Below are 23,432 nucleotides of genomic sequence, written 5' to 3' on the forward strand. Positions count from 1 at the left end.
GGGCGGGGCTGCGCTCGGTGTGGCGGAGGAAGATTGGCTGGGAGGAGTTCCCGGAAGTGACGCACGAAGAAGCCCACGTGTGCGAGTCCGACCCACATGGCGGCGCTCCTGAAGAGGCTTCTTCGGCTCGGGACGCCCCCAGCGGCCCTCGGCCGCTCAGTGGGACGGCGTGAGGCCCGCCTGGGCATCGATCCCGGGGCTGCGGTGCGAGTGCGGTTTGCTCCCAGTCCCACAGGTAAACTTGGCGGACGTGACGCTGCAGGCTGCGGCCCACCTTCCCGTCCCCGCCCCCCGAATGTTCCCGAACAAATCCCTTCCGGTGGTGTCAGAGTAGGGGGGCAGCGAGACCCCATTTTACAGAGGCAGAGATTGAGGTCCAGGAGCGGAAAGGGTTCGCATTGCCAGGAATTTGTTTATTGTACAGAAACATCTTGTTATTTTCCCATGCATTCAATAAACGCGTGTTGAGTATAAACTCTGCCATGTACGAGGCGTTGGGATGGTGGTCATTGAAAATGTAGGCTCTCAAAGAAGTCTACATACTGGCGGCCACTTACAGAAAGTAACTTTAGAGGCATACGGACTGTGCAGGAAACGAAGCAGGGTAGAAAACGGGGTTAGGGCGAGATGCTCGAGAAGGCCTTGCTGAGGAAATAACGTTTGAGCCGAGAACCAAGGAACAAGTGTGATCCATCTATGCGAGACATGGAAGAAACCTGGGCAGAGGGAATGGGAGGTACAGAAGCCCGGTAGTTAGTAGTGTTGGGAGCTTAGCAAACCAGCGAAGCAGAGGTCCACCGTGTAACCTCTTGGAGATCTTGTCAACCTACTGTCGCACCAATTCCCAACGTTTCCTCACCAAGGCTACTTCCTGCCCACTTCGCAGTTAGCATGCCTTTCATTTCATACTCCACTTCTCTCACAAGCATCTTTGTGGACAAATTTCTGGCGCCCATGACAGCTTTCTATGCACGCAGTCCATCCTGTGGAGCAGTGCTTCTCAAATCATCCATGGTGGAAGCATCCATGGTTTTTAATTTCAGTTGTGGATCAGTATTCATAAAAATGAACATAAATGAATTACTAGGAAAATGGAAGATTTGAAAACATAAAACATATAAGCCCATTTATTCAGTTCAACAGACAAAATTATTAGATTGCTATACTTTTCTAAACCTTTACTCTTTCTATGCTTGCCCGTTTCTGTGCTTGAACTGACAACAGTTTGCATGTCAGCACTAGACTGCGCCTTGCTTTGAGGAGCACTTAATGTAGAGTGCCAAGGCCTGGGATTGTCTGGATCCAAATTTCTATCTTTGCCAATTCCTAGATGTGTAACTTGGGCAAATTACTTAACATCTCTGAGCCTCAGTTTTGCCTTCTGACAAGTAGAACTAATAATAGTACCTGCCTCTGGTTTGAGCCAATGTAGCTGAGCCACTTAGTAAGGTCTAATCTTGTAAAAAGCAATTAATGAACAGTGTCCTCTGTTATGATCATTATAATTCTCATTTCAGGAAAACTGTTGACTACAAACAGATGAAAGAATTATCGAATTTAGCTATTATTGAATAGCTAAAATTAATTGAAAGTATATTTCAGCAAGTATTCAGATATCACAGCAACCTCAAAATAAGGAAGGGTTGTTTTGTTTTGTTTGGCAACCTTGTGGGTATCAGTATCGAAGGGACTCTCTACCATGAAGCTACACCCCAGTTCTTTCTTTCTTTCTTTTTTGAGACAGGGTCTTGCTAATTGCCAAGGCTGTCCTCTAACTTTCAGTCCTCCTTCGTTAGCCTCCAGAGTGACTGGGATTACAGGTGTGTGCCACCATGGTTGGCATATTTTTTTGTTTTCAATCCCTCTAGCAGATGAGGAAATTAAAACTCAGAGTTTAAGTAGAGTGCCCAAAGGGTGGCAACTAGTAAGTGACTGATGCAGAATTTCAGTCCAGGTATATGTGATGTTAGAGGCCTTGTTTTCCACTATGAGGCCTGTGACTTTGATCTTCATGTTCCTGGTACCCAGGGCCACTGGGCACCATTGGTTTTATGGTGGCATTGCAGTAATTAGCCAACACACATAGTGTTGAAACAGGAGGAAAACATTCCTGTGCTGCCTCAGATACCTGGAAATGCAGATGAGCTTATCGTGGAGACTCTGGTCTCTGGACTGGACCAAAGAAAGTAACGAAAGGGGCAAGTGACAGCCGTGGGAAAACTTAAAATTAAGTTTTCAGTCCAGAATGATGAGAAAGGAAGATCTTAAGAGTTTAAACTCTGGTGTAGGAAAATGTTGTGGAATCAAATTTAGTTTTGGTTGGTATTTAAAGGTAGTGCCTAACGTGAAAAACTCAAGTATGTAAAATTCAAATTGTGTCATGTGGACAGAGTATATGTGCAAAATATGATTTTAAAGTATTTTCTGGGGGGCGGGAGGAGTAATTGGGAGTTCAGCCCAGAAGTAGTTTACCACCGAGGCTTACCTGGAACTTGAGATTCTCCTGTCTCAGCCATTCAAGCCACGCAGAGGCTGCACCACCTCAACAGCTATAGTATTTTAAATTTGTTATTCACTTGTAATTAACTTGTTCCCCCAAAGGGAGCACATTATTTAATTTTCATAAGTTAAATGCCTGTGTACTATGGCTTCAGTGGGTAACTTTCTCTTTCTCCTTGAGTGAAACATGTCCATGAGGCAAATATCAAAGAGTAATGGGTGCATCTGGGAACAGTTGGAGCATTTTTACAAAATGACAGACTCCAAAACACAGGTGATCTTTTGCTTCTAAGATGAGAGCTTAAACAAGTCCTCTACCCAGTCCTCTTTTGTGGCCGTCTGACTGCCTGGATGCCGGCTAGAGAGATGGGACAGGCATGGCCATTTCTTGGTTTTTTGAAATTCATTAGGACGTTCTGTCACAGGAGGAATTTATTTGCCCTGCAGCTGAGACTTGTGAACTCATTTTCCCTGACACATCTGAATTGTTCTCTTCTACTAGGCCTATTGCACCTGGGTGGCCTCCGCACTGCCCTATACAACTACATCTTTGCCAAGAAGTACCAGGGAAGCTTTATCCTGAGGCTGGAAGATACAGATCAGAGCCGCCTTGTGCCTGGGGCAGCAGAGAATATTGAAGACATGCTGGAGTGGGCAGGTGAGGCTGGCAGGTAAAGGACCCTTCTCCAGGGAAGGAACAGGGAGGAGGAAAAGGAGTGTGTAGATCTTCTCATGGGTCTCAGGGTGGGGAATTGAAGAGTTCCTGGAAAAAAAGATACATTCATGCTACATGAGGTGGTGTTTGCCACCCCTGGAGATGCCAGGACTCCCCTACAGCCAAGCTCCAAGACTGTTTTGAGATTCCTGTTCTTATCTCAGAATCTCAAGTCCATTCCCTGCCAGGCCAGAAATACAGGCGGTGTGGGAACTGGAGGAGCTGGGCCTGTGGTGAGCAGAAGGAAGCAGTCCCCTTCCAAAAGAGACAGTGCCTCCGAGCTGCAGCTTCTATTCCCATGGGAATGTTGGCCCAGCTTGTCCAGTCTTCTGGTTCCAAGAGGGCCAGAAGTGCAGTTTGTTTATTTTTCATTTTTATTTTTATGAATACTTCCCATTGTTAAATCTGAGCTCTGTTTTTTTTTTTTTTTTTTTTTTTTTTTTTTTAAACCACATTGTAAGAGCCAAAAAAAATGTGTGCAATCTCTGAAGTTGATCTTCTTGTGGAAAGTTTAATCCTGAGACAGCTAAGCTCAGGGAAAACAAGGAAGAGTGTGTTTGTGTTTCCCAAGCCCTTTACACCTCTACTAGGGACAGGTATAACTAGTAAAGGTTAACAACCCTAAGGGAAAATACCAAGATTGTTTTGAGATGCGTATTCTCTTCTCAGGTCAATTACTTAGACTCTGAGTTCCTAAAGGGCAGAAACCCAGTTTATTTATAGCTTCTATTATAGGTTTTAGCACATACTCAGTTGAGGTTCATTGAATAAAGGAATGTTTTCAGTAAGACCACTCGTTGTGATCCATGTTCCATTCCAGGTGCTGGGGACCTTAGGTAAAGACCCAGTGCTCAGGGAGAAGGGAAAGACAGATCAGCTCCTTCCTTCATCTTGACTTGATATTAAGTGATGATAAGAGGTGTGGAGAAAGGGTAACATGTCAGGGAACTTGGGTGAGGGGTGCCCTTTTCAGTGGGGTGGTCTCTTCTGAGGAGGGGACATTGGTACAGTAACTTGAATGAAATAAGGGACCAGGCCTGAAATTACCTAAGGGGAAAATGTTGGAAAACCAGGGGATCACAGATGCAGAGTTCTCATGGAAGAGAAGTGCTGGCTATATTTGAGAAAGCCGGGTGCCTGGAGATCTGAGGCCGCTGCCTGGAGCTGAATCATAGCTGAAGTAAGAACTTGAGCTCCTGCTGCGTGGAGGTGTGCTGGGCACCAGCACTGTGGTGATGAGCGGTGATGAGCGGGCTGACGGACCCCTCCCTCCTGGAGCTTCTGGCACAGCTCCGATGGATGGATGAGGCCTGAAGCGCCTCGGAGAGCTTGTCTGCCGCACGATTTGGCAGGGCAGAGGGCAGGTCCCCAGGGTGGCTGACTTCTGGAGCTCTTCACTTTGGGGGTCACTTTTTTTTTTTAACTGACATACAATTCACATAACTTGAAATTCACCATTTCAAAGTGTCAATCAGTGGTTTTTAGTGTATTCCCTGTGTTGCACAACTGTCACACTTAATTCCAGAATGTTTCCATTACCTGGAACAGAAACTCCTGCCTCTGAGCAGTCACCCTCCATTCCACTTCCCCCATCCCCAGCAACTGCCAATCTACTTTCTGTTCCTATGGATTTGCTTTTTTTTTTTTTTTTTTTTTTGCCTTTTAGACACTGCATGTAAGATGTAAGTCAGTGAGATTGACCCAGTCCCATCCACCCGCAGTGTTTGTGTTGGCATCAAGTGTCACAGGGCAGCCCATGACCTTATCTTCCTAAGTCCTTTGAAAAGCTCTTTGAGGGCAGAATCTCCCTCCAGTCCTTTTGTTCTCTCTGCTGGAAACATTTACAGTTGTCTGTCCTACATGACCTGAGGAAATAGGCTTTTGGGTTAGGGGCTCTGGATTAGAATAACTTAGATTAAATTTATAGCAGATATTGAAACTGTCCTGCCGTAAGCCTTCAGGCTAAGTGCTTTGTCAGTGCTGACACATTTGTTTTCACAGCCGTACTGCATAGGAGGCTATGGGTTGTGCTTTTCAGATGAGAAAACTGAGGCTGAGATAGGGTAGGTGAGGCAAAGAGGCTTTACAAGGAGTCGTTAAGAATGGGAGATTTTGCACCCTGCCTAAAAATCAACTCAGAATGGATCAAAGACCTAGGAATTAGACCAGAAACTGTAACTCCTAGAAGAAAACGTGGTGTCAACACTCCAGTATATAGACACAGGCAATGACTTTCTCAGTAGGATCCCTAAAGCTCAGGAAATAATGCCAAGAGTTCATAAATGGGATGGCATCAAATTAAAAAGCTTCTGCACAGGAAGCAGTTGGGAATGTGAAGAGAGAACATACAGAATGGGAGAAAATATTTTCTACCTACTCATCTGACAAGATGAATATCTAGAATATGTATAAAGAATTCAAAAAACCTAACACCAAAAAAACCCAAATAATTCTATTAATAAATTGGCAAATGAATTAAGCAGATGCTTCTCAAAGAAACACAAATGGCTAACAAATAATGTGAGAAAACATTCAACATCATTAGCAATTAGGAAAGTACAGATCAAAACTGCATTGAGATTTCATCTCATACCAGTCAGAATGACAGCCCTCAAGAATAGAAACAATAGCTGGGCTTGGTGGAACACACCTATAATCCCAGCAGCTTGGGAGACTGAGGCAGGAGGATCACAAGTTCGAGGCCAGCCTCAGCAGCTTGGCAAGGCACTAGGCAATTTAGCAAGAACCTGTATCAAAATAAAAAAAATAAATAAAATAAAAATAGGGCTGGGGATGTGGCTCAATGGTTAAGCTCTCCTGGGTCCAATCCCTAATACCAAAAAAAAAATTTCAAACCATAATAAATGCTGGAGAGGATGTGGAGGAAAAGGAACACTTTTACACTGGTGGTGGGATTATAAATTAGTACAACCACTTATGGAAATCACTGTAGATATTTCTCAAAAGACTAGGCATGAGGGGCTAGGGAGATAGCTCAGTCGGTAGAGTGCTTGCCTTGCAAGCACAAGGCCCTGGGTTCGATCCCCAGAACCCCCCCCCCCAAAAAAAAGACTAGACATGAAACTACCATGTGACCCACCTATACCACTCCTCAGTATTTATCCTAAACAGTTCAAGTCAACATACTACAGTGATACAGGGATACTCATGTTCATAGCAGCACAGTTGACAGGAGCCAAATTATGGAAATAGCCTAGGTGTCCATCAACAGATGAATGGATAAAGAAAATGTGGCATATGTACACCATGGAGTTTTATTCAGCCATAATGAAAAATGAAATTATGTCATCTATAGGAAAACTTGAGACTGTTGTATTAAGCGAACTAAGCCAACTTACTGTGGATTATTGTGAGACCTTAGCGCCTGTGACAATTCCTGGGAATGAGCGCTGTGTTCCTCTTAGATATTATTTGATGCTGATTCCTTACCTGCATTCCAGGCATCCCCCCAGATGAGAGCCCCCGCCGGGGAGGTCCTACTGGACCCTACCAGCAGTCTCAGCGTTTGGCACTGTATGCCCAGGCCACAGAAGCACTGCTGAAGACTGGAGCTGCCTATCCCTGTTTCTGCTCACCGCAGCGGCTGGAACTCCTGAAGAAGGAGGCCCTGAGGAACCATCAGACACCCCGGTGAGGCCACAACCTGTTCAGCTGCCTCCCCAGACTTGGGTGTGTGTGTCATCTTTGCTGCATAACCAGTTACCTCAAACTTTGGTTGCCTTGTGGTTTCTCTGGGTCGGGCATCTGATCACCACTGAGACAGATTCTTTGACTCAGGATTTCTCTCAAGGCTGCAGTTGGGATCTCAGGCAGGCCCAAAGTTTTCCCAAGACTTGGTCCAAGAGGATCTGCTTCCATCATCTTTCCCAAGGTTATTGGGTGGGCCTCAGGTCTTCACTGCCTGCTGTCTGGATTCAACCCCTCAGTCTAGGCATTTTGCCATTTCCTCCTCAGCATGGGAGAAGAGGGGAATAGTTGACAAGTAGGCAGACATTAGTGTCTGCTGCACTTGTCATCTCCATTTTTCTACACAACATCTATTATTCCCATTCTAGAATGAGGAGATAGCTTAACAAGGTAAGTGACTTACCAAGTGTCATGCGTCTATCAGAGACAAAGGTAGGACTTATGACCAGTAGTGTTTCTCTTCGCTGTCACGTTGCTCTGCTCCCCAACAGGTATGACAATCGGTGCCGGAACCTGAGCCAGGAACAGGTGGCCCAGAAACTGGCCAAGGGTCCCAAACCTGCTATCCGCTTCCGCCTGGAGGAGGAGGCACCAGCCTTCCAGGACCTAGTGTATGGCTGGAGCCGGCACGAAGTGGCCAGCGTAGAGGGGGACCCGGTAATCCTGAAGAGCGATGGCTTCCCCACGTACCACCTGGCCTGTGTGGTGGACGACCACCACATGGGCATCAGCCATGTGCTGCGAGGCTCTGAGTGGCTCGTCTCCACCTCCAAGCACCTGCTCCTCTACCAGGCCCTGGGCTGGCGGCCACCACGTTTTGCCCACCTTCCCCTACTCCTCAACAGGGATGGCAGCAAGCTGTCTAAGAGGCAAGGGGACATTTTCCTGGAGCATTTTGCTGCAACTGGCTTTCTGCCTGATGCCCTGCTTGACATCATCACCAACTGCGGCTCGGGGTTTGCAGGTACCACTCACCAAAGCGGTCGTGGTGGCAGAGTATGGCCCTGAAGAGCAGGGCTCTTGGTCCAGGCAGACCTGGTTGTCAGCCCCAGCTTTGCCACCTACTACCATGTGATCTTGGACAAGTTCCTTATTTTATTCAACAATATTCAGCAAATGTTTATTGAGCCAGACAGCTTGTAGAGTGCTGGGTCTCTAAACAATAACCACAGTAGGCCCAGTTCCTGTTCTTCTAGAGCTTAAAGTATCAAATGCCTCATCTGTACGATGGGAATGAATATTGGCCTTTATAGAGTCATGTTAAAATGCAATTGAGCTCATGAACATAAGGCTGTCAGCTCAGAGCCTGCCATCTACAAGCACAAATATTATAGCTCCCATGATTATTGCAGTTATACACTATATGCTCTAACAGTGATACTAATGTTATGAATTCAGTTTATTCCAAACTGAGTCCTTAGACTTGGCCCAGAACTTAGAGCCTAGACCTTGAAGAATCAGTCATCGAATAGGATGACTTCTTATGGCAGAGATTTCTGGAAATGTGGCAGGAGCAGTCTGCTTTTACTTCTTAAAATATCCTTGGGGACTAACCCCTCTGTTTATAGGATGATTGTGAGGCTTAGAGAGGTTGAGTAACTTGTCAGAGTTACACAACTAGTGAGAGATATAGTGCTTGAGTCCTTTAGGTGCCTCCTGACTGCACAGAAAGGAGCAGCTATTTGTAAGAATCAGCTTCCTGCACTGCAGTTCTGAACTGTGCCTGCATTTTGGAACCAAGTAGGAAACTTGTAACATATACTGATGCCCAGAACCAATCAAATCAGAATCTCTGGGCCATAGCCAGGCAGTGGGCACACTGTTCTCGCAGCTCATTTTTTTAAGGTATTAAGGGTTGTTTTTGCCTTCTCTTACTGACAGAAAGAACCCTTTCTGAAAATGAGAGGCTCATGTGGACCCTTGATACCTAGAATTCAAATCCCTATGGTTGGAGTGGAAAGGGGAATCCAGAGCTTGCTCATTTGACCTTCCTTGTGTTCAAAAGTGGAAGGAGGTCAGGCAGGGGGTAATCACATGTAATCCCAACCACTTGGGAGGCTGGGGCTGTAGGATCACAAGTTCAAGGACAGTTGGACAACATAGCAAAATTCTCTCCCCTTCTCCCCCAGAAAAGAAAGTGGAAAGAGAATGGGAGGGAGGAAGCTGAGCCACTGGGTGGGCCTCACTTGCAGAGAACCAGATGGGCAGGACCCTGCCAGAGCTGATAACACAGTTTGACCTGACTCGGATCACCTGCCACTCAGCCCTGCTGGACCTGGAGAAGCTCCCAGAATTCAACAGGTCAGTGGGGAGCATGAAGATCTGGTAGAAAAGGGCCTTGTAGGTCACGGTAGAAGGTGTAGTGGGCTCTGGAGCACCATGCACCTGATTTTGACTCTTGACTCTGGTGTCGAATGCTGTATGATCACAGACAAGTCACCCCTTCAGGCCTGCATTCTATCTTCCCTGCAATAGGGCTAATCGTAGTATCCGTCTTATGTGATTGTTGTAAGAAGTAAGTGTTGCATGAAGGTACCTTGCACAACCCCTGGCACACAGAAAGTGCTCGGTAAGTGCTGGGGACTGAGTTTATCATAGCCATTGTTTTTGGACATCCCCTGCATGGATTTTGTTAAGACCTGAAAGGCAACGTCTCCATTTAGAATCTGCCCATCCTCTACTCAGCCCACACAGGGAACCAGCGCTGTCTTGTGGCACCAGGTTGGTATTTCAGGTAGTTGATATAAACTAGGGCTTCACCTTGAAACCTCCAAGTGTGTTTACGATTGAAGTTGTTGTGATGTGTCTCAGTCAGCAGGCCTTAGTGATAAGATCACTGTGATCAGGTTTGCAGTTGGGGGCAAGGCACCTTTTGGCACCTTCTTTTGAGCACTGGTTGAGGGATAAGCTCTTATTGGTGCAGAGAGTTTGCTTCAACTCAAGAGTGGTTTTTTGGTCTTTGTTTTTGTGTTTGCCTTTTTTTTTTTTTTTTTTGATGCTGGGGATGGAACCCAGGGCCACATGCAGGCTAGACAAGTGCTTTACTACTGAGCTATATCCCCAGCCTCGCAGTCATTTTAAGGATATCACTTCATCTACTTCTCCCATCAGACCTCTGAGGTCCATCATTTGATCTTGCCCTATATTACCTATGTGAAATCTAAGACAGATTTTAAATAACTCAGCCTCCACAGTGAATAGCGGCCATCTCCTGCGTGGAATATGCAAGAGTAAGTGCATCATACATGTTAAACACAACATATATTTCTCCTTTTTTATTATAGAGAAAGTGATGTTTCAGGGGGAATGGGCCCGGGCAGGGGAGATACTTTGTGTTCTACACCAGTCCTCTTGGAAGCATCACGGGTAGTGAGAAGAAAGACAAGGTGGGCTTTTGCTTAGTGTGAGTCAGGGATGGGGCGGAGCATTAGGATTCTGCCCACAGGCTTAATGCAGTCATTCCTCAAGCCACCCCTGTGGGTATTTTTAAAAATACTAGTAGATATAGTTGCCATAGCAGCAGCAGTACTACTCGTGCAGTGAAAGTCATTAACATTTACTCAGCACTTGCTGTGGCCCAGGTCCTGGACCTTATGGGTAATAGTTCAAGCATGGACATGAGGGGCTCTTGAGGTTTTTTGGTCTTGTTGTTTTTCCTTTTTTTTTTTTAAATTTCTACTGCCTCATCTAGCTGCTAAGGAGATTCTAAAAACAGTTTCAGTGGGGCTTTCATGTGTTTTCTTAATAGCTTTTCAAAAATTCTTTTAAAAACTAGGTTTTGACCAGTTTTCATTCCACATATTTCTCCAAAGTTCTCATCTTTCCACCCTGTGACATGCCAGAGCCTCTTTTCAGAACCCCTGCCTGTCAGTAGCTCCCAGATGTGGTATGCAGGCCTTGTTATCGGGGCTATCCTTGTAGTCCCTCTTTAATTGTCATAGCTGCCATGTGCAGAAGGTCCTTTCAATGTCCTCGCCTTACGGTTGAGGATCCCCAGTCTCCCAGTGGTTGTGTAGCTTGCTGCAAACACTGGTCGCGCGGGCTTCATCCTCAGGCCGTCTGGTTCCAGAGCCTGTGAGGTGCCTCTCCACTCCCTCCTACCTGCCTTACTTCTTCACCAGCATCTCAGACAAGGGGCCCAGTGTCTCAGATTGGTCCTTGGCCCTGCACTACTCTCCCTCTCCCTGGCCCCTCTAGTCTTGCCAGGGAGAGGCCATGGCAGCCTAGGGGACTGAGGATGACAGGCTGGTTTGAGGCTCTGATTCTTAGAGGTTATACTGTTTCCAAAGAGAGAATCTGGCCGTTAAAAGAATTCGAGATTAGAGAGAATTTGAGCTGGAAAGAAAACCCAAACTTGTAAACTATAAACACTTCAAACAACCCCCTGCTCCAAATCCTAGGAGTCATATTTTTGATCTCTCCTTTTGCACCAAAGCCCCATCATTTTTAATAAGGCTAGGAGGCAGACGCTCCAGATTCTGCTTTATAAACTTAGATTCCTGTAAGGGCCAGATAGGTAGCATGAGGGAGGCGGAAAGCCAAGTAAGAGACCAGGGAGCAGAGGAATAGGTGACTGGAAGCCTCTGGGGTCTAACCCAGCAACTTCCAGTCTGCTCCAGCCAGTGGAAGCTGTAGGGATGAGGGCCCTTTGCAGCCAGCTCTTCTCAATTTCCAAAGAAAGCTGGGACTCTTAACTTGATCTCTTCCTAGTTTAAAATACCAGCTCCTGGGCTGGGGTATAGCTCAGTGGTAGAGCACTTGCTTAGCAGGCACAAGGACCTGTGCTTGATTCCCAGCACCCCTGCCAAAAGAAGAAGAAGAAGAAGAGGTCAGCTACTGTTTTAAAAGCACTGGCAACAAAACATGTCTGCAGTGGCTTCCACCCTTGGGCTGACTGTGTGTAACCTTGGTCAGATCCCCTTCCTTTATAAATGTAAAGTACAATCCTGCTTCTAGTGGGGGAGGGAATTTATGGGATGTGTCATTCTTTAAGCTCACTACTCTGGGGAGAGAGAGATTAGGTCCAGCGGCAGGGTGGCCCTCTGACTTCTATAGGCTGCACCTCCGACGACTGGTGAGCAGTGAGGCCCAGAGGCACCATCTGGTGGGACAGCTGCAGGCCCTTGTGGAGGAGGCATTTGGGAGCCATCTGCAAGACCGGGATGTCCTGGACCCAGCCTATGTGGAGAGGATCATCTTGCTGCGACAGGTGCGAAGATGGCATTTGGGGAGACTGAACCAGTTCTCACCCCTTCCAGGGTGTTTAGAGCTTTATCCCCAGTGTGTGCAATGATGGCCTCCTTCCACAGGGTCACATCTGCCGCCTGCAGGATTTGGTCTCCCCAGCCTACTCCTATCTGTGGACTCGACCAGCTGTGGGCCGAGCACAGCTGGGTGCCATCTCAGAGAAGGTGGATGTGATCGCGGAGCGCTTGCTGGGGTGAGTACTGCAGACTGAGCTCAAGGTTCCACACCCTCCTTCCCCCTCTCCCATGGCCCCTTCTTCCAGACCTTGCCTGTGGGACCCCCAGCACAGGCCCATGGCTGGGGAGAATTGCTCGCTCATGGCCTTCTTAGGTAGGAAGTAGCTGGAGGACCCGGGCTCTTCCTGGGCACAGGCAGTGGGTTCAGTGGCTTGGCCCGATCTGGGTTGCTTCCTTGCTCTACCATCTATCAAGTTATTTCTTCTTGCCAAGGTAGCTTCACTTTGGCCAAGTGAAGCTCTCCAAGCTTACATTTCTTCATCTGTGGTACTGGTTCTTCCAGTAACAATAAGAGTTGTTTTGATTATAAGGGTAGAAAACACAACCAAGGATGACATAAGCAAGAGGGGAAGGGTGTCCACAGCCGCAAAGGCCAGAAGAATGCCTAAGCCTTGATGCTCAGCCTAAGGAGGGGCCGCACTGCACGACTGAGACCTACTTGCCCTTGACATTCTCTCCCCTCTCCCATGCTGGCTGCTTTCTCTGCAGAGGCTCTGTATCAAGCAGTTAGATGGGGGAATTCTCACCATACCAAAGAAATGGGAGTACATGTCTACCTAGCAGCCTGCATGAGGTAGTCTGGGACCAAATGGCTTTTATCTTTGCCCCGAGGATCCCGCATCTTCATGTTGCACTCTTGTCTGTGGTCTGTGGTGGCTCATGACTGTCCACCATTCAGCCAGAGGAGGAGGGAGGAAAAGCAGAAGGGGATGGGACATTCCTTCTCCTTAAGTACCTTACTTAAAGGCTGCACATATAATTTCTACCCATATTCTATAGTTATGTCTTAGGGCTACACTAAGCTGCCAGGGAATCTGGAAATACAATTTAAAATTTGACAGCCATGTACCCAACTGAAAATTCTGTTACTGCATAGGAAGAGGAGAAAGCCAGGCATGCTACACAGGAGGCTGAGGCAGGAAGACTACTTGAGCTCAGGAATTCAAGACCCAGTCTGAGCAACAAAACAAGACCCTGTCTCTGAAAAATAAGTAAAATAAAAGGGCCGAGGATTTATAAAGCTCAGTGTTAGAGTACTTTCTTCACATGTGTGAAGTCCTGGGTTCCATCCCCAGCCCTGCTAAATAGATAAAGAGAAAAAGGATACTGGGGAATCATTAGAGTACAGTGTTTATAAGCTAGCCTGAGCCACTGTACGCCTCAAAAGCTCAGCTTCAAATTCCGACAGTATGGGCTGGGGAGATAGCTCAGTGGGTAGAGTGCTTGCTTTGTAAGCACAAGGTCCTGGGTTCGATCCCCAGCACCCAAAAAAAAAAAAAAATTCTGACAGTATTTTAGGATTGCCTCTTACCCTGTGGTTTGAGATTAACTCTAAGAGGAACTGATTGTTTTTGTCTTCCTGTGTCTGAATGAGTCACCAAGGTCTGGGAAATATGATGTGCAATTGACTTAGGCCTCTGTCATGCGCAGGACCCTTAGTGGACCTCCAGCTAACACATATGGCTGACAATAAGAAGTAGGTAATTCCCTAGTGAGATTTGGGAAACTGGTATCAGAAGAAAGCAGGAAGGATGCTTAGCACACAAAACCACAGATAAGTTGTTTTACTTATCTTCCAGTTTTGCTGCGATTGTTACATTAGAAAATAATTGAAAATGTGTGTTTGCCTGCAACATCAGATACATAATAAGTATATTGCATGCATGTGTACGTGTACGTATGAACTTAAATTTACAGCAGTCTAATCAAGTAAGTACTGTTGTTATCCCATTTTACAGGTGAGAAAATTGAGTCATAGAGATACAATTCGTCCAAAATAATATAACAAGCTAGGCACAGTAGCACATGTTTGTAATCCCAGAGATTTGGGGGACCGAGGCAGGAGGATCATAAGTTTAAGACCAACCTCATCAACTTAAATGACTCCCTGCCTCAAATAAAGAGAGATGTGGTTCAGTGGTAGAGGACCTCTGGATTCATTCCCCATTCTCAGTGTGTGTGTGTGTGTGTCTCTCTCTCTCTCTCTCTCTCTCTCTCTCTCTCTCACACACACACACACACACACACACACACACACACAGCTAGGAAGTTAGAGGAGTGGAGAGCTGAACGCAGACAACCTGGGTCTAATGATCATATGCCTGACCATATTCTCTGTTACTTTCCTTACGTGTGAAGTACTTGGAAAGTGCCTGACACCTAAAATATTTTGAAGAGATAAAAACATACACAGCCAGGCACTGTGGTGCACACCTGTAATCCCAGCGGCTTGGGAGGCCGAGACAGGAAGATTACAAATTCAAAGCTGGCCTCAGCAACTTAGACCCAAAGCAATTTAGCAAGACCCTGTCTCAAAATGAAAAACTAAAAGGGCTGGGGATGTGACTCAGTGGTTAATTGCCCCTTTGTCAATCCCGAGTACCAAAAAATAAAACAAAAAAAAAGAACATATGCATTTAGCAAAAAATCCAAGTGGTTAAATAGAATTTATAGCAAAAACAATAAGTCGTCGTCGTCGTCGGACTTTCTATTCTATCCCCCAGCAGAAAGCTCTTTTTATTTTTTGTTTTGAGATAGTGTCTCACCAAGTTGCCAAGGCTGGCCTTGAACTTGTGATCCTCCTGCTTCAGCTTCCTGAGCAGCTGGATTGCTGAAATTACAGGTGTGCACCACAATGCCCAGCTTGCCCCTCCCCACGTTTTTTCAAACCCGAAAGGCATTTTGGGTGTCTTCTTTTTCCCCATATAACAACATATCCTTTATTTTTAAGAGGGATCTCACTGTGTTGCCAAGGCTAGCCCCAAAATGGGCTCAAGTGATCCTCCTTTTTCAGCCTCCCAAGTAGCAGAAATTACAGGCAGGGACTACCATGCCCAGCAACAATGTAGTTTTAGATGTGTCCAGTACTTGAAGAGCATCTTCCTTCTTTTCTATAGCTAAATTTATTCTATTAAGCCCCTTTACTACAATTTGTTGAATTTGTCTCCAGTTGCTGGATATTTGGGTTGCTTCCAAGTTCTGTTACCAATAATGCTGCAGTGAATAACCTCACAGAGACATTATCAAGCATTTTTGTCAGTGTATTTCCAGAATAAATTCCCAGTAGTTATTGTTATTGCTGCTGCTCTCAATTTAGGACATTCTGCAGCAGGGGCCATAAGTTCTAATTCAGCAAAACCGTTCCTTCCTGCCAAGGGATTAGATTTCAGAGACTCTGGAACTCCCACTCAAGTCAGGAAATTTGACACCCAAATGTTCAGAAGCTGCCAGATCACTCGAAGTCCCTTTTGTGTCCACGCCAAACTCTGGGCCAGTTCTAACGTGTCCCGAGCTGCCATTAGTGGCTGCCTCGGGCCTGTCATCCCTTCTTCAGTTTCTTGGCAGCCTGCTTGTCCATAATGACATTAGGAGGAGTGTCTGGGTTTTTTTCCCAAATTACCTTTAATATTTTGTACTTAATCTTCTTAATTTCATAAACAGCAGTAATCATGTGGCCCAGTTAATGATTATATTTGTCTAGTGGGGCTGCTATAACAAAATACAGTAGACCAGGCAGCTTAGACAACATTCATTTCTCCAAGGCCTGGAGGCCGGCCGGCCCAGACCAACATGCCAGCTGATTTGGTGTTAAGGGTTTGCTTTCTGGGCCTGTTGCTCTTCTGTCCTTTCACTGTGCCCTCACACGACAGAAGTGTAAGGGAACTCTCTGGGGTCTCTTTTATAAGAGAGCTTCCCCAAAGCTCCACCTCCTCATGCCATCATCTTGCCATCAACATACAAATTTAGGAAGACACACACATTCAGACCACAGCGATGATGCAGTAGGATTGGACACTTTTGTCTTAAATTGAAGCTCAGTTGCTGAAGTACTGGCAGTTAGTAAGGAAATCTCTGTGTGTGAGAAAGCTGTTTCTTCAAATCACTTACGAACCCCATTCCCTGAGACAGTAGTTCACGCTGAGCTGACCTTTGGAATGCAGCTCTGTAGACCCCATTATGAGTAGTTGGTGTTAGAATTGGCATCACGAATCATCTGTACCAGTGAGAAGCCCCCACCTCAGTCCCTCTTCAGTGTATCCAGTTTAAAATCTCAGATGAAATCTTAGGAGAACTGGGAAGTTGCTGTGGAGGACACCTAACCCACCCTACTCCCACCTCTTGCTCTAACTCACACTGAGCTGGAACCGATGGCTTACAAAGTCGAGCTCTGGCTGACTGGGGAGTTGCTCTTGAACCTCAAGCTTGCTTTGGGGAGAGGGCCTCAGCTGGACGCCAGAACCTGGGCGGTGGTGACTGGCCCTTGGAGTTTAGACCCTTAAGTACTTCCGTTTGTGAGGAAAGAGGCTGCAGCAAGCTGGTTGCAGGGCTGTTCCTTCTGCTCTTCTGGGCTACCTTCCTGAAGAAGTTTCCCCAGCCAATCTGTTCTTTATCCTCTGTCTAACCCATTCCTAAATTTATTTTTAGGTCCTCTTGTAATGTATCTGAGCTGTTGAATGTAATAAGTATCAGCTGAATTTTTAAATGTTCTGTTGAAACATATAACCTAATACTTTCCAGTGTTCGCCTGTGTTTGGGCACTGTACTTGGCGTCTTCCAAGTGTTAACTTTCCATCAGAGCCCTGTGCAGTACAGATGCTATTATTATCCCCACTGACACAGGTGAGAAAATTGGGACAGAGATTACATGACACAGAGGTAACAATTAGAAAATCCTCTTATTATGGTGACCTTGTGCATGGGTTGTCTATGTATGTGGTCTCTTCAGTGTTGTTTTTCCAACTTCAGTGGGGGATGGTAGATAGCTACCCCCCCACACCCACAGCTGGGCTCGTATTGTGGTTGAGCAACAATCCTGTGAAATTCACCCTCTCACCCACTTGCCATTGGCCTATGCAAGCCCCTTATAGACTGACCCTCTTCTAGGCTTTTGGAAAAATCTGGTATGAGCTTAACTCAGGAAGTGCTGAATGGAGAACTGAAGAAGCTGTCAGAAGGTCTGGAAGACACGAAGCACAGTCACGTGATGAAGCTCCTCCGAGTGGCCCTCAGTGGACAGTTGGTGAGGAGGGAGCTGGGCTGAACTGTTTCCCAGGGGCCTCATGTATCCTGTCAGCTAACATTTACTGGCAGGTTCTAGGCTCAGTTTTGGGGATACAAAGATGAGTGAAGCATGATCACTCTTCTTATTCAGTCATTCAGTGGGCTGTATTTATTGAGTAGCTACTGTAAGCAAGCACCATGCTAGGTATGGTGGATATACACATGATCCCTGCCTTCATGGAGTTTGCAGTCTGTCAAGGGTAAGAGACATAACACGTTCGCCTAATATAGAAGAAGAGACTCCTGGGACCCATCCTCCTCCAGGGAAGTTCAAGAGTAATAAAATATAAGGTCTGCTCCTGGGACGCTGGCTGCAGTGTTGGGGCTGGCCTAGGCATGTCTCCTGCAGGCTGAGAGGGAGCTCAAGGTCCTTAGGCAGTTTAAGGTGATAAGGCAATGTTTCCCTTTTCGTTCCTAGCAAGGACCCCCTGTAGCTGAGATGATGGTGTCCTTGGGCCCAACAGAAGTGCGGGAACGAATCCAGAAGGTGCTCTCCAGTTAGGAAGAAGACGTGCAGGACAGTGGAACCTGTATGCCTGAAAGCTGCCTTAAGAGGAGAGGAAAAGGCGGCCTGGGGCCCACTGGAACATGGCAGGAACCAGAAGTGGAAACGTGATCTCCGGCTGCATACAGTGTATTTATACATTCAGCATATTTATGCTGCATAGCAGGTCTTCAGTAACTGGCCACGGAAGCCCACCCATCCCACCTCCTTGACTCTGTGAGGGATGTTCTTCTGTCTGGTTTCTCAGATCACTTTACACAACAGAGGTTAGGAGTTGATTCACATCCCAGAACAGTCCAGAGGGTTCAGGTGTTAGTTTGCTACAGCCACCACAACAAAATACCCGAGAACGAGGTGGCTTAAGCAACAGATTTATTTTTTCACACATCTGGAGGCTGGAAGTCCAAGATAAGAGTTTTCTTTCAGGACCTCTCTTGTTGGCTTGCAGACAGCGTTTCCTCACTGTGTCCTCCCAGAGTCCTTCCACAAAACCCTGGTGTGTCTCTGTGTGTCCTGATCTCTTCTGAGAAGGATGCCAGTCAGATCAGGGCCCACCCTAACAACCTCACTTTAACTTCTTTAAAGGTCCTGTGTCCAAATGCATTTCACATTCCGTGAGTTATGGCTTCATGGTATGAATTTGAAGGGGACACAGTTCAGCTTTTAACAGCTTGGCAGCAGTCTGGACTCAAGGATCTCACTTTCTGGTGCAGTTTGGAGTTGGAACAATGATAGACAATAGAAGCTGGGTTGGGCTGGATGTCAGGCTTCATTTGAGGTTGAAATGGGAGAAGTTACTCATGTGCCAAGAGTAAGCACTTGTGTTTTATGCTACTTTTGTCCTTGAACCTTGGGACAGCCTGTGACTCGTTTCTCTGAAGGTCATGTTTCTATTCTCCAGATCCCATCCTTAGACTGGAGACCTTCACCCTGCCATTTTGTCTTTTTTTTTTTCCACATTCACCCCTTCCGACATTCCTTGTAAGTCATTGTCTGCAGATTTCCAAAATGAGATTTCTTCTTCAAGTGTTTTTTTTTTTTTCCCCCCGGTGGTGCTGGGAATCGAACCCATGGCCTTGTACTTGCAAGGCAAGCACTTTGCCAACTGAGCTATCTCCCAGCCCCTGAGATTTCTTCTTGAGGTCTTAGGTGACTCAGAGTAGCTAAAATGATAGGAGGATGGTGCCTGGGCACAGTACCCTTGCAAGGCTTCTAGGCTTCCCCCGTGGGCTGCCAGGCTGGAAGGTGGCCCCAGTGAACTCTGCCTCTCAGTACTCACACCCTTGTGTGGTTCCTTTCCACCCTGAGTGGTGCTGGCTTGTATAACCGTTAGGCTGTTGGGGAAATGACACAGCTTGACTTCTGAGGCTGGGTCATAAAGTACAGAGTGGCTTCCATCTTGTCTTGAATCCCTTACTTGTGGGAAAGCCGGCTTCCACGTCATGAAGACAGTCAAGCAGCCCTGTGGATGGGTCCTGCCAACAGCCTTGTGGGCGAGCCACTGGTCTTCCACCCCAACCAAGCATTCAGTGACTGCAGTCCTGGCCAACATCTTGACTGCAACGTTCAGGAAAGGCTCAGAGCCAGAACATGTCAGTGATGCTGGCCTGGGATTTCAGACCTGCACAAATTGTGAGATAGCAAATGTTTATTGTTTAAAACCACTTGGGCTGGGGCTGATTCATTACCCAATAATAGATAACTACCTTATTCTTTGCCCAGGGAAGTAGGGAAAGGAGATTAAAGAGGTTGTTGAGGGCTGGGAATATAGCTCAGTTGGTAGAGTGCTTGCCTTGCAAGCACAAGGCCCTGGGTTCAAATCCCCAGCACCGCCAAAAAAAAAAAAAAAAAAAAAGTTTGTTGAGCCTCATAGAGTCCTAATGTTTGTGTAAAAGTACACCAGATAAAGTTCCTTGGTTGCAAGCAATAGAAACCAAATCTGCCTAACTAAAGAAGTTCATTGGAGACTGAGAGAGCCAATTAATCTATGGAAAAGTGAAAGAACCAGACCTTGGGAAAGATGAAGCAGGTATCAGGAGCTTGTGGCCAGTCTTGTCTCAATTCTTCAGTAGGGACACCTGAGCTAGTTATTTTTGTTGTTGTTTATTTATGTGTTTTCCCCTTAAGTTTTGGATGGCTGAGCTAAAGATTGAGATTCTGAATCTGTCCAGTTAGCTAAGTGAGATCATGTTGTTGTTCTTAGCCAGGACTAGGTAGTCCCACAGGGATCATAGCTCCTGGAGGAAAAGTTGTTCCCAAGAAAATCTTGGGAGCTTGTTCCAGAAGGAGTAATGGCAGAAACAACAGGTGTTGACCACAGAAGGGGGACACAGAATAAGAACAGTACTTGTGATATATTGACGTCTTATGTATCCGCCTCCATCAGTTGTGTTTCTGATTGTGCTGGCAAATGCTGTAACCATCATCTCATTAAAACTTCACAGCCCCAGGAGAAAGGTACTGTTTTTGTTCTGTGCTACACATATTGAAACTGAGGCTCTGAAAAGTTAAGTAACACTTGAGGCTATGGAATGAGGCAGAAGCAGGCTGAACCAGGAGTTTGAGACCAGCTTGGGTAACATGATGAGATGCACTTCTCAAAAAAAAAAAAAAAAAAAAAAACTTAGGTCTATGACAATCCAGAATCTCAGCCCGACTACCAAGTGGCACCAAAGCTTCTGCTTCTGAGACGTTAAGAGTGGTTACAAGAAACTCATTGGCCCGTACCCAGGAAATGTGACTGTTTTAACAGAGCAAGTGATCAGAATGCTAAGTTGATTCTGACATATGCTACAAATATGAAAGAACCTTGAAGACCTTGTGCCAAGTAAATGTCAGTCACTAACAGGAAAATACTACATAGTTCTACATATGGGAAGTACTTAGAATAGCCTGCACTACAGACAGCAGAATGGTGGCTGTCGGGCTGGGGCAGAGAAGATGGGGAGTCTTGTGTAATGGCTGTGGAGTTTCAGTTTCACAGGATGCGGGAGTTATGGAGATGGGTGCTGGTAATAGCTACACAGGGTATGAACACAGGTAATACCACCGAGCCGTACTTAAAAATGGGTGAGGGGCTGGGATTATGGCTCAGTGGTAGTGCTTGCCTAGCATGTGAGGCACTGGGTTCCATCCTCAGCACCACATAAAAAGCAAATAATAATAATATAAAAAGGTATTGTGTCCATCTACAATGAAAAAAAAATCTAATGTTTAAAAAGAAACAGTTGAGGAGCTGGGGCTGGGGCTCAGTGGCAGAGCACCTGCCTCGCATTTGTGAGGTGCTGGATTTGATCCTTAGCATCACATAAAAATAAATAAAACAATATATAAAAAAATGGTTGAGATGGTAAAGTTTTTGTTTTTAACTTTATCACATTTTTTAAAAAAAATAACAAGTCGATGCAGCTGCTGCTATACTTCCTTCAGTTGACGTGAGCTTCGTAGAAAATGTCTTCATTTTTTCCCCCGAGTGATTGAACTTAGGTACTCTTAGCCGTAACCCCAGCCCTTTTATTGTTTTTTTTATTTTGAGACAGTGTCTCATTAAGTTGCTGAGGGTACTGCTATGTTGATAAGGGTCTCGCTAAGTGGCCCATGCTGACCTCGAACTTGGGATCCTCCTGCCTCCGCATCCCGAGTAGCAGGGATTACCATGCCAGGCAAAAGCATGCATCTCCTGGTTGGAGGTTTTGCTTAAGACTAGTAGAAAGGTTTGAAATGACTTCATGGGTTGTAAATAACTTCAGGTTGGTCCCCCAGTGACTTTCAGAGAATAGTACAGTGGTAAAGAGCATGGAGGCCAGCTGTCTAGATTCAAGGCCGATTTTGTCACCTACTGTGTGACTTTTCTGCACCTCAGTTTCCTCAGCATTAAAATCAGAATAAGAAGTATACCTGTCTTGGGCTGGAGTTGTAGCTCAGTGGTAGAGTGCTTGCCTAGCATGCATGATGCTCTGGGTTCGATTCTCAGCACCACATATAAATAAAATTTATATTTTATAAAATTTATTATTTATTATTGTCTATTGACAACTAAAAAAATTATATTAAAAAAAAGAATTATACCTATCTCAAAAGAGTTTGTGTAGCATAGATAATGGGAAGTTCCTAGAACATTACCTGACATCTAATAAATGTTACCTATTATCCATCATGATCACCATCATTTTCTTTCTTAGAAACTTGGTTGTAAGACATAAAACACATTCAGTAACTGAATCTATGAAAGGAATTTATTGTAAGAATTAGGATTTTTACAGATCCAGAGGGGAAGACTTCCAACCGGACCTCAAGAAAAATGGAATCTGTGTCTAGGAACCCATGGGCACCCAAGGCAGTCACATTTGTCCCTCTGAGACCAGTTCCTGATGTTTGTCTCTGTGTCTGCCTTCTCATCTCCCCTCTGGACACTGTCTTCCTCTGCATCTCTATACTTGTCTAAGAAGTGCCCCAGCTCTAGAGCTGACTTGTTCCTACACCACCACCAAGATATCCAGTGTTGAATAGCCGTACTTCCAGGAGAGAATCTAATTGGCTAATTGGGTTGGCTGTCTACCCCTGGTCCAATCAGCTGTGGTCCGTGGGACAGAATCATGTCATATGACCATGGCTGCCAGGAACCCACCATAGTGAGTGAGAGGGCAGTTCTGTCCCTGAGTATATTCTCTTAGTGCCATTCAGAAAGCATCCTTTCCAGAAAATTACATTTTTATAGCCACATTTGGAATCTCATTCATATTGCCTTTATCCTATTTTATTTTTTCTTCATACTACTCATTACTGTATTAAATTACATAGTCTATTTGTTAATGTTTACTCCCTGTCTCAAAAAATAAAAGATTGGCCAGGTAGAGTGACACTAACCTATAATCCCAGTCACTTGGGAGGCCGATAACCGGGAACGGAGCTCAGTGGTAAAGTGTCCTTGGTTCCATCCCAAGTATCCGCACTGGAGATATATACATATGATTAAGGCAGGTGGGAGGTCTCTGTTGCTCCTGGCTATAACCATAGCACCTGGCACATTTCCTGATATGTGGGATGGTAAAAATCACATGAAGAAAACAAATGTTTGAGGGCTTCGTCAGTCAGATTTGTTTCTTCAGAAGTGGCAGTCATTAGTTGGTACCACTCTGCCAGATTCCAGTAGTTCCCCAGTATCACTTCCATTTACCCCAGGAAATCTTACCTCTTTGCAAGATTTGCTATTTAGTTAGCTCTCTGGTCCATTGCCTGAAATTGCATCTAATCTGTTATCTTGAAGGTACTACCTTTGTGAAAGACTTTTTGTTGTTTTGTTTTTGGTAACAGGGATTGAACCCAACGGTGCTTCACCACTGATTTAAGTCCTCAATCCTTTTTATTTTGAGACAGGGTGTCACTAAGTTGGTGAGAGTCTCACCAAGTTGCCCAGACTAGCCTTGAACTTGTGATCCTCCTGCCTCAGCCTCCCAAATTG

General features: G+C 45.7%; 1 protein-coding gene across 1 annotated transcript; it reads left to right on the top strand.

Annotated features, from left to right (window-relative positions):
* The first annotated feature begins 33 nt into the window (after positions 1–33).
* Ears2 (glutamyl-tRNA synthetase 2, mitochondrial) lies at positions 34–20,634 on the top strand. Its single transcript, XM_047532968.1, has 9 exons — positions 34–235; positions 3,002–3,157; positions 6,676–6,865; positions 7,414–7,886; positions 9,115–9,223; positions 11,978–12,131; positions 12,232–12,362; positions 17,290–17,425; positions 17,885–20,634. Exons 1-9 carry the CDS (start codon positions 97–99, stop codon positions 17,966–17,968), a joined length of 1,572 nt encoding a protein of 523 aa, XP_047388924.1. The 5' UTR covers positions 34–96; the 3' UTR covers positions 17,969–20,634.
* Positions 20,635–23,432: the final 2,798 nt, after the last annotated feature.

Source organism: Sciurus carolinensis, chromosome 18 (genome assembly GCF_902686445.1).
Source record: "Sciurus carolinensis chromosome 18, mSciCar1.2, whole genome shotgun sequence".
Lineage (NCBI taxonomy): Eukaryota > Metazoa > Chordata > Mammalia > Rodentia > Sciuridae > Sciurus > Sciurus carolinensis.

Bases quoted from the DNA above. Each gene is read 5' to 3' on its own strand.
- Ears2 (XM_047532968.1), top strand. From the start codon at position 97: ATGGCGGCGCTCCTGAAGAGGCTTCTTCGGCTCGGGACGCCCCCAGCG. The intron at 3,158-6,675 runs GTGAGGCTGGCA...CCTGCATTCCAG, and splicing joins AGACATGCTGGAGTGGGCAG to GCATCCCCCCAGATGAGAGC. The intron at 6,866-7,413 runs GTGAGGCCACAA...GCTCCCCAACAG, and splicing joins AGGAACCATCAGACACCCCG to GTATGACAATCGGTGCCGGA.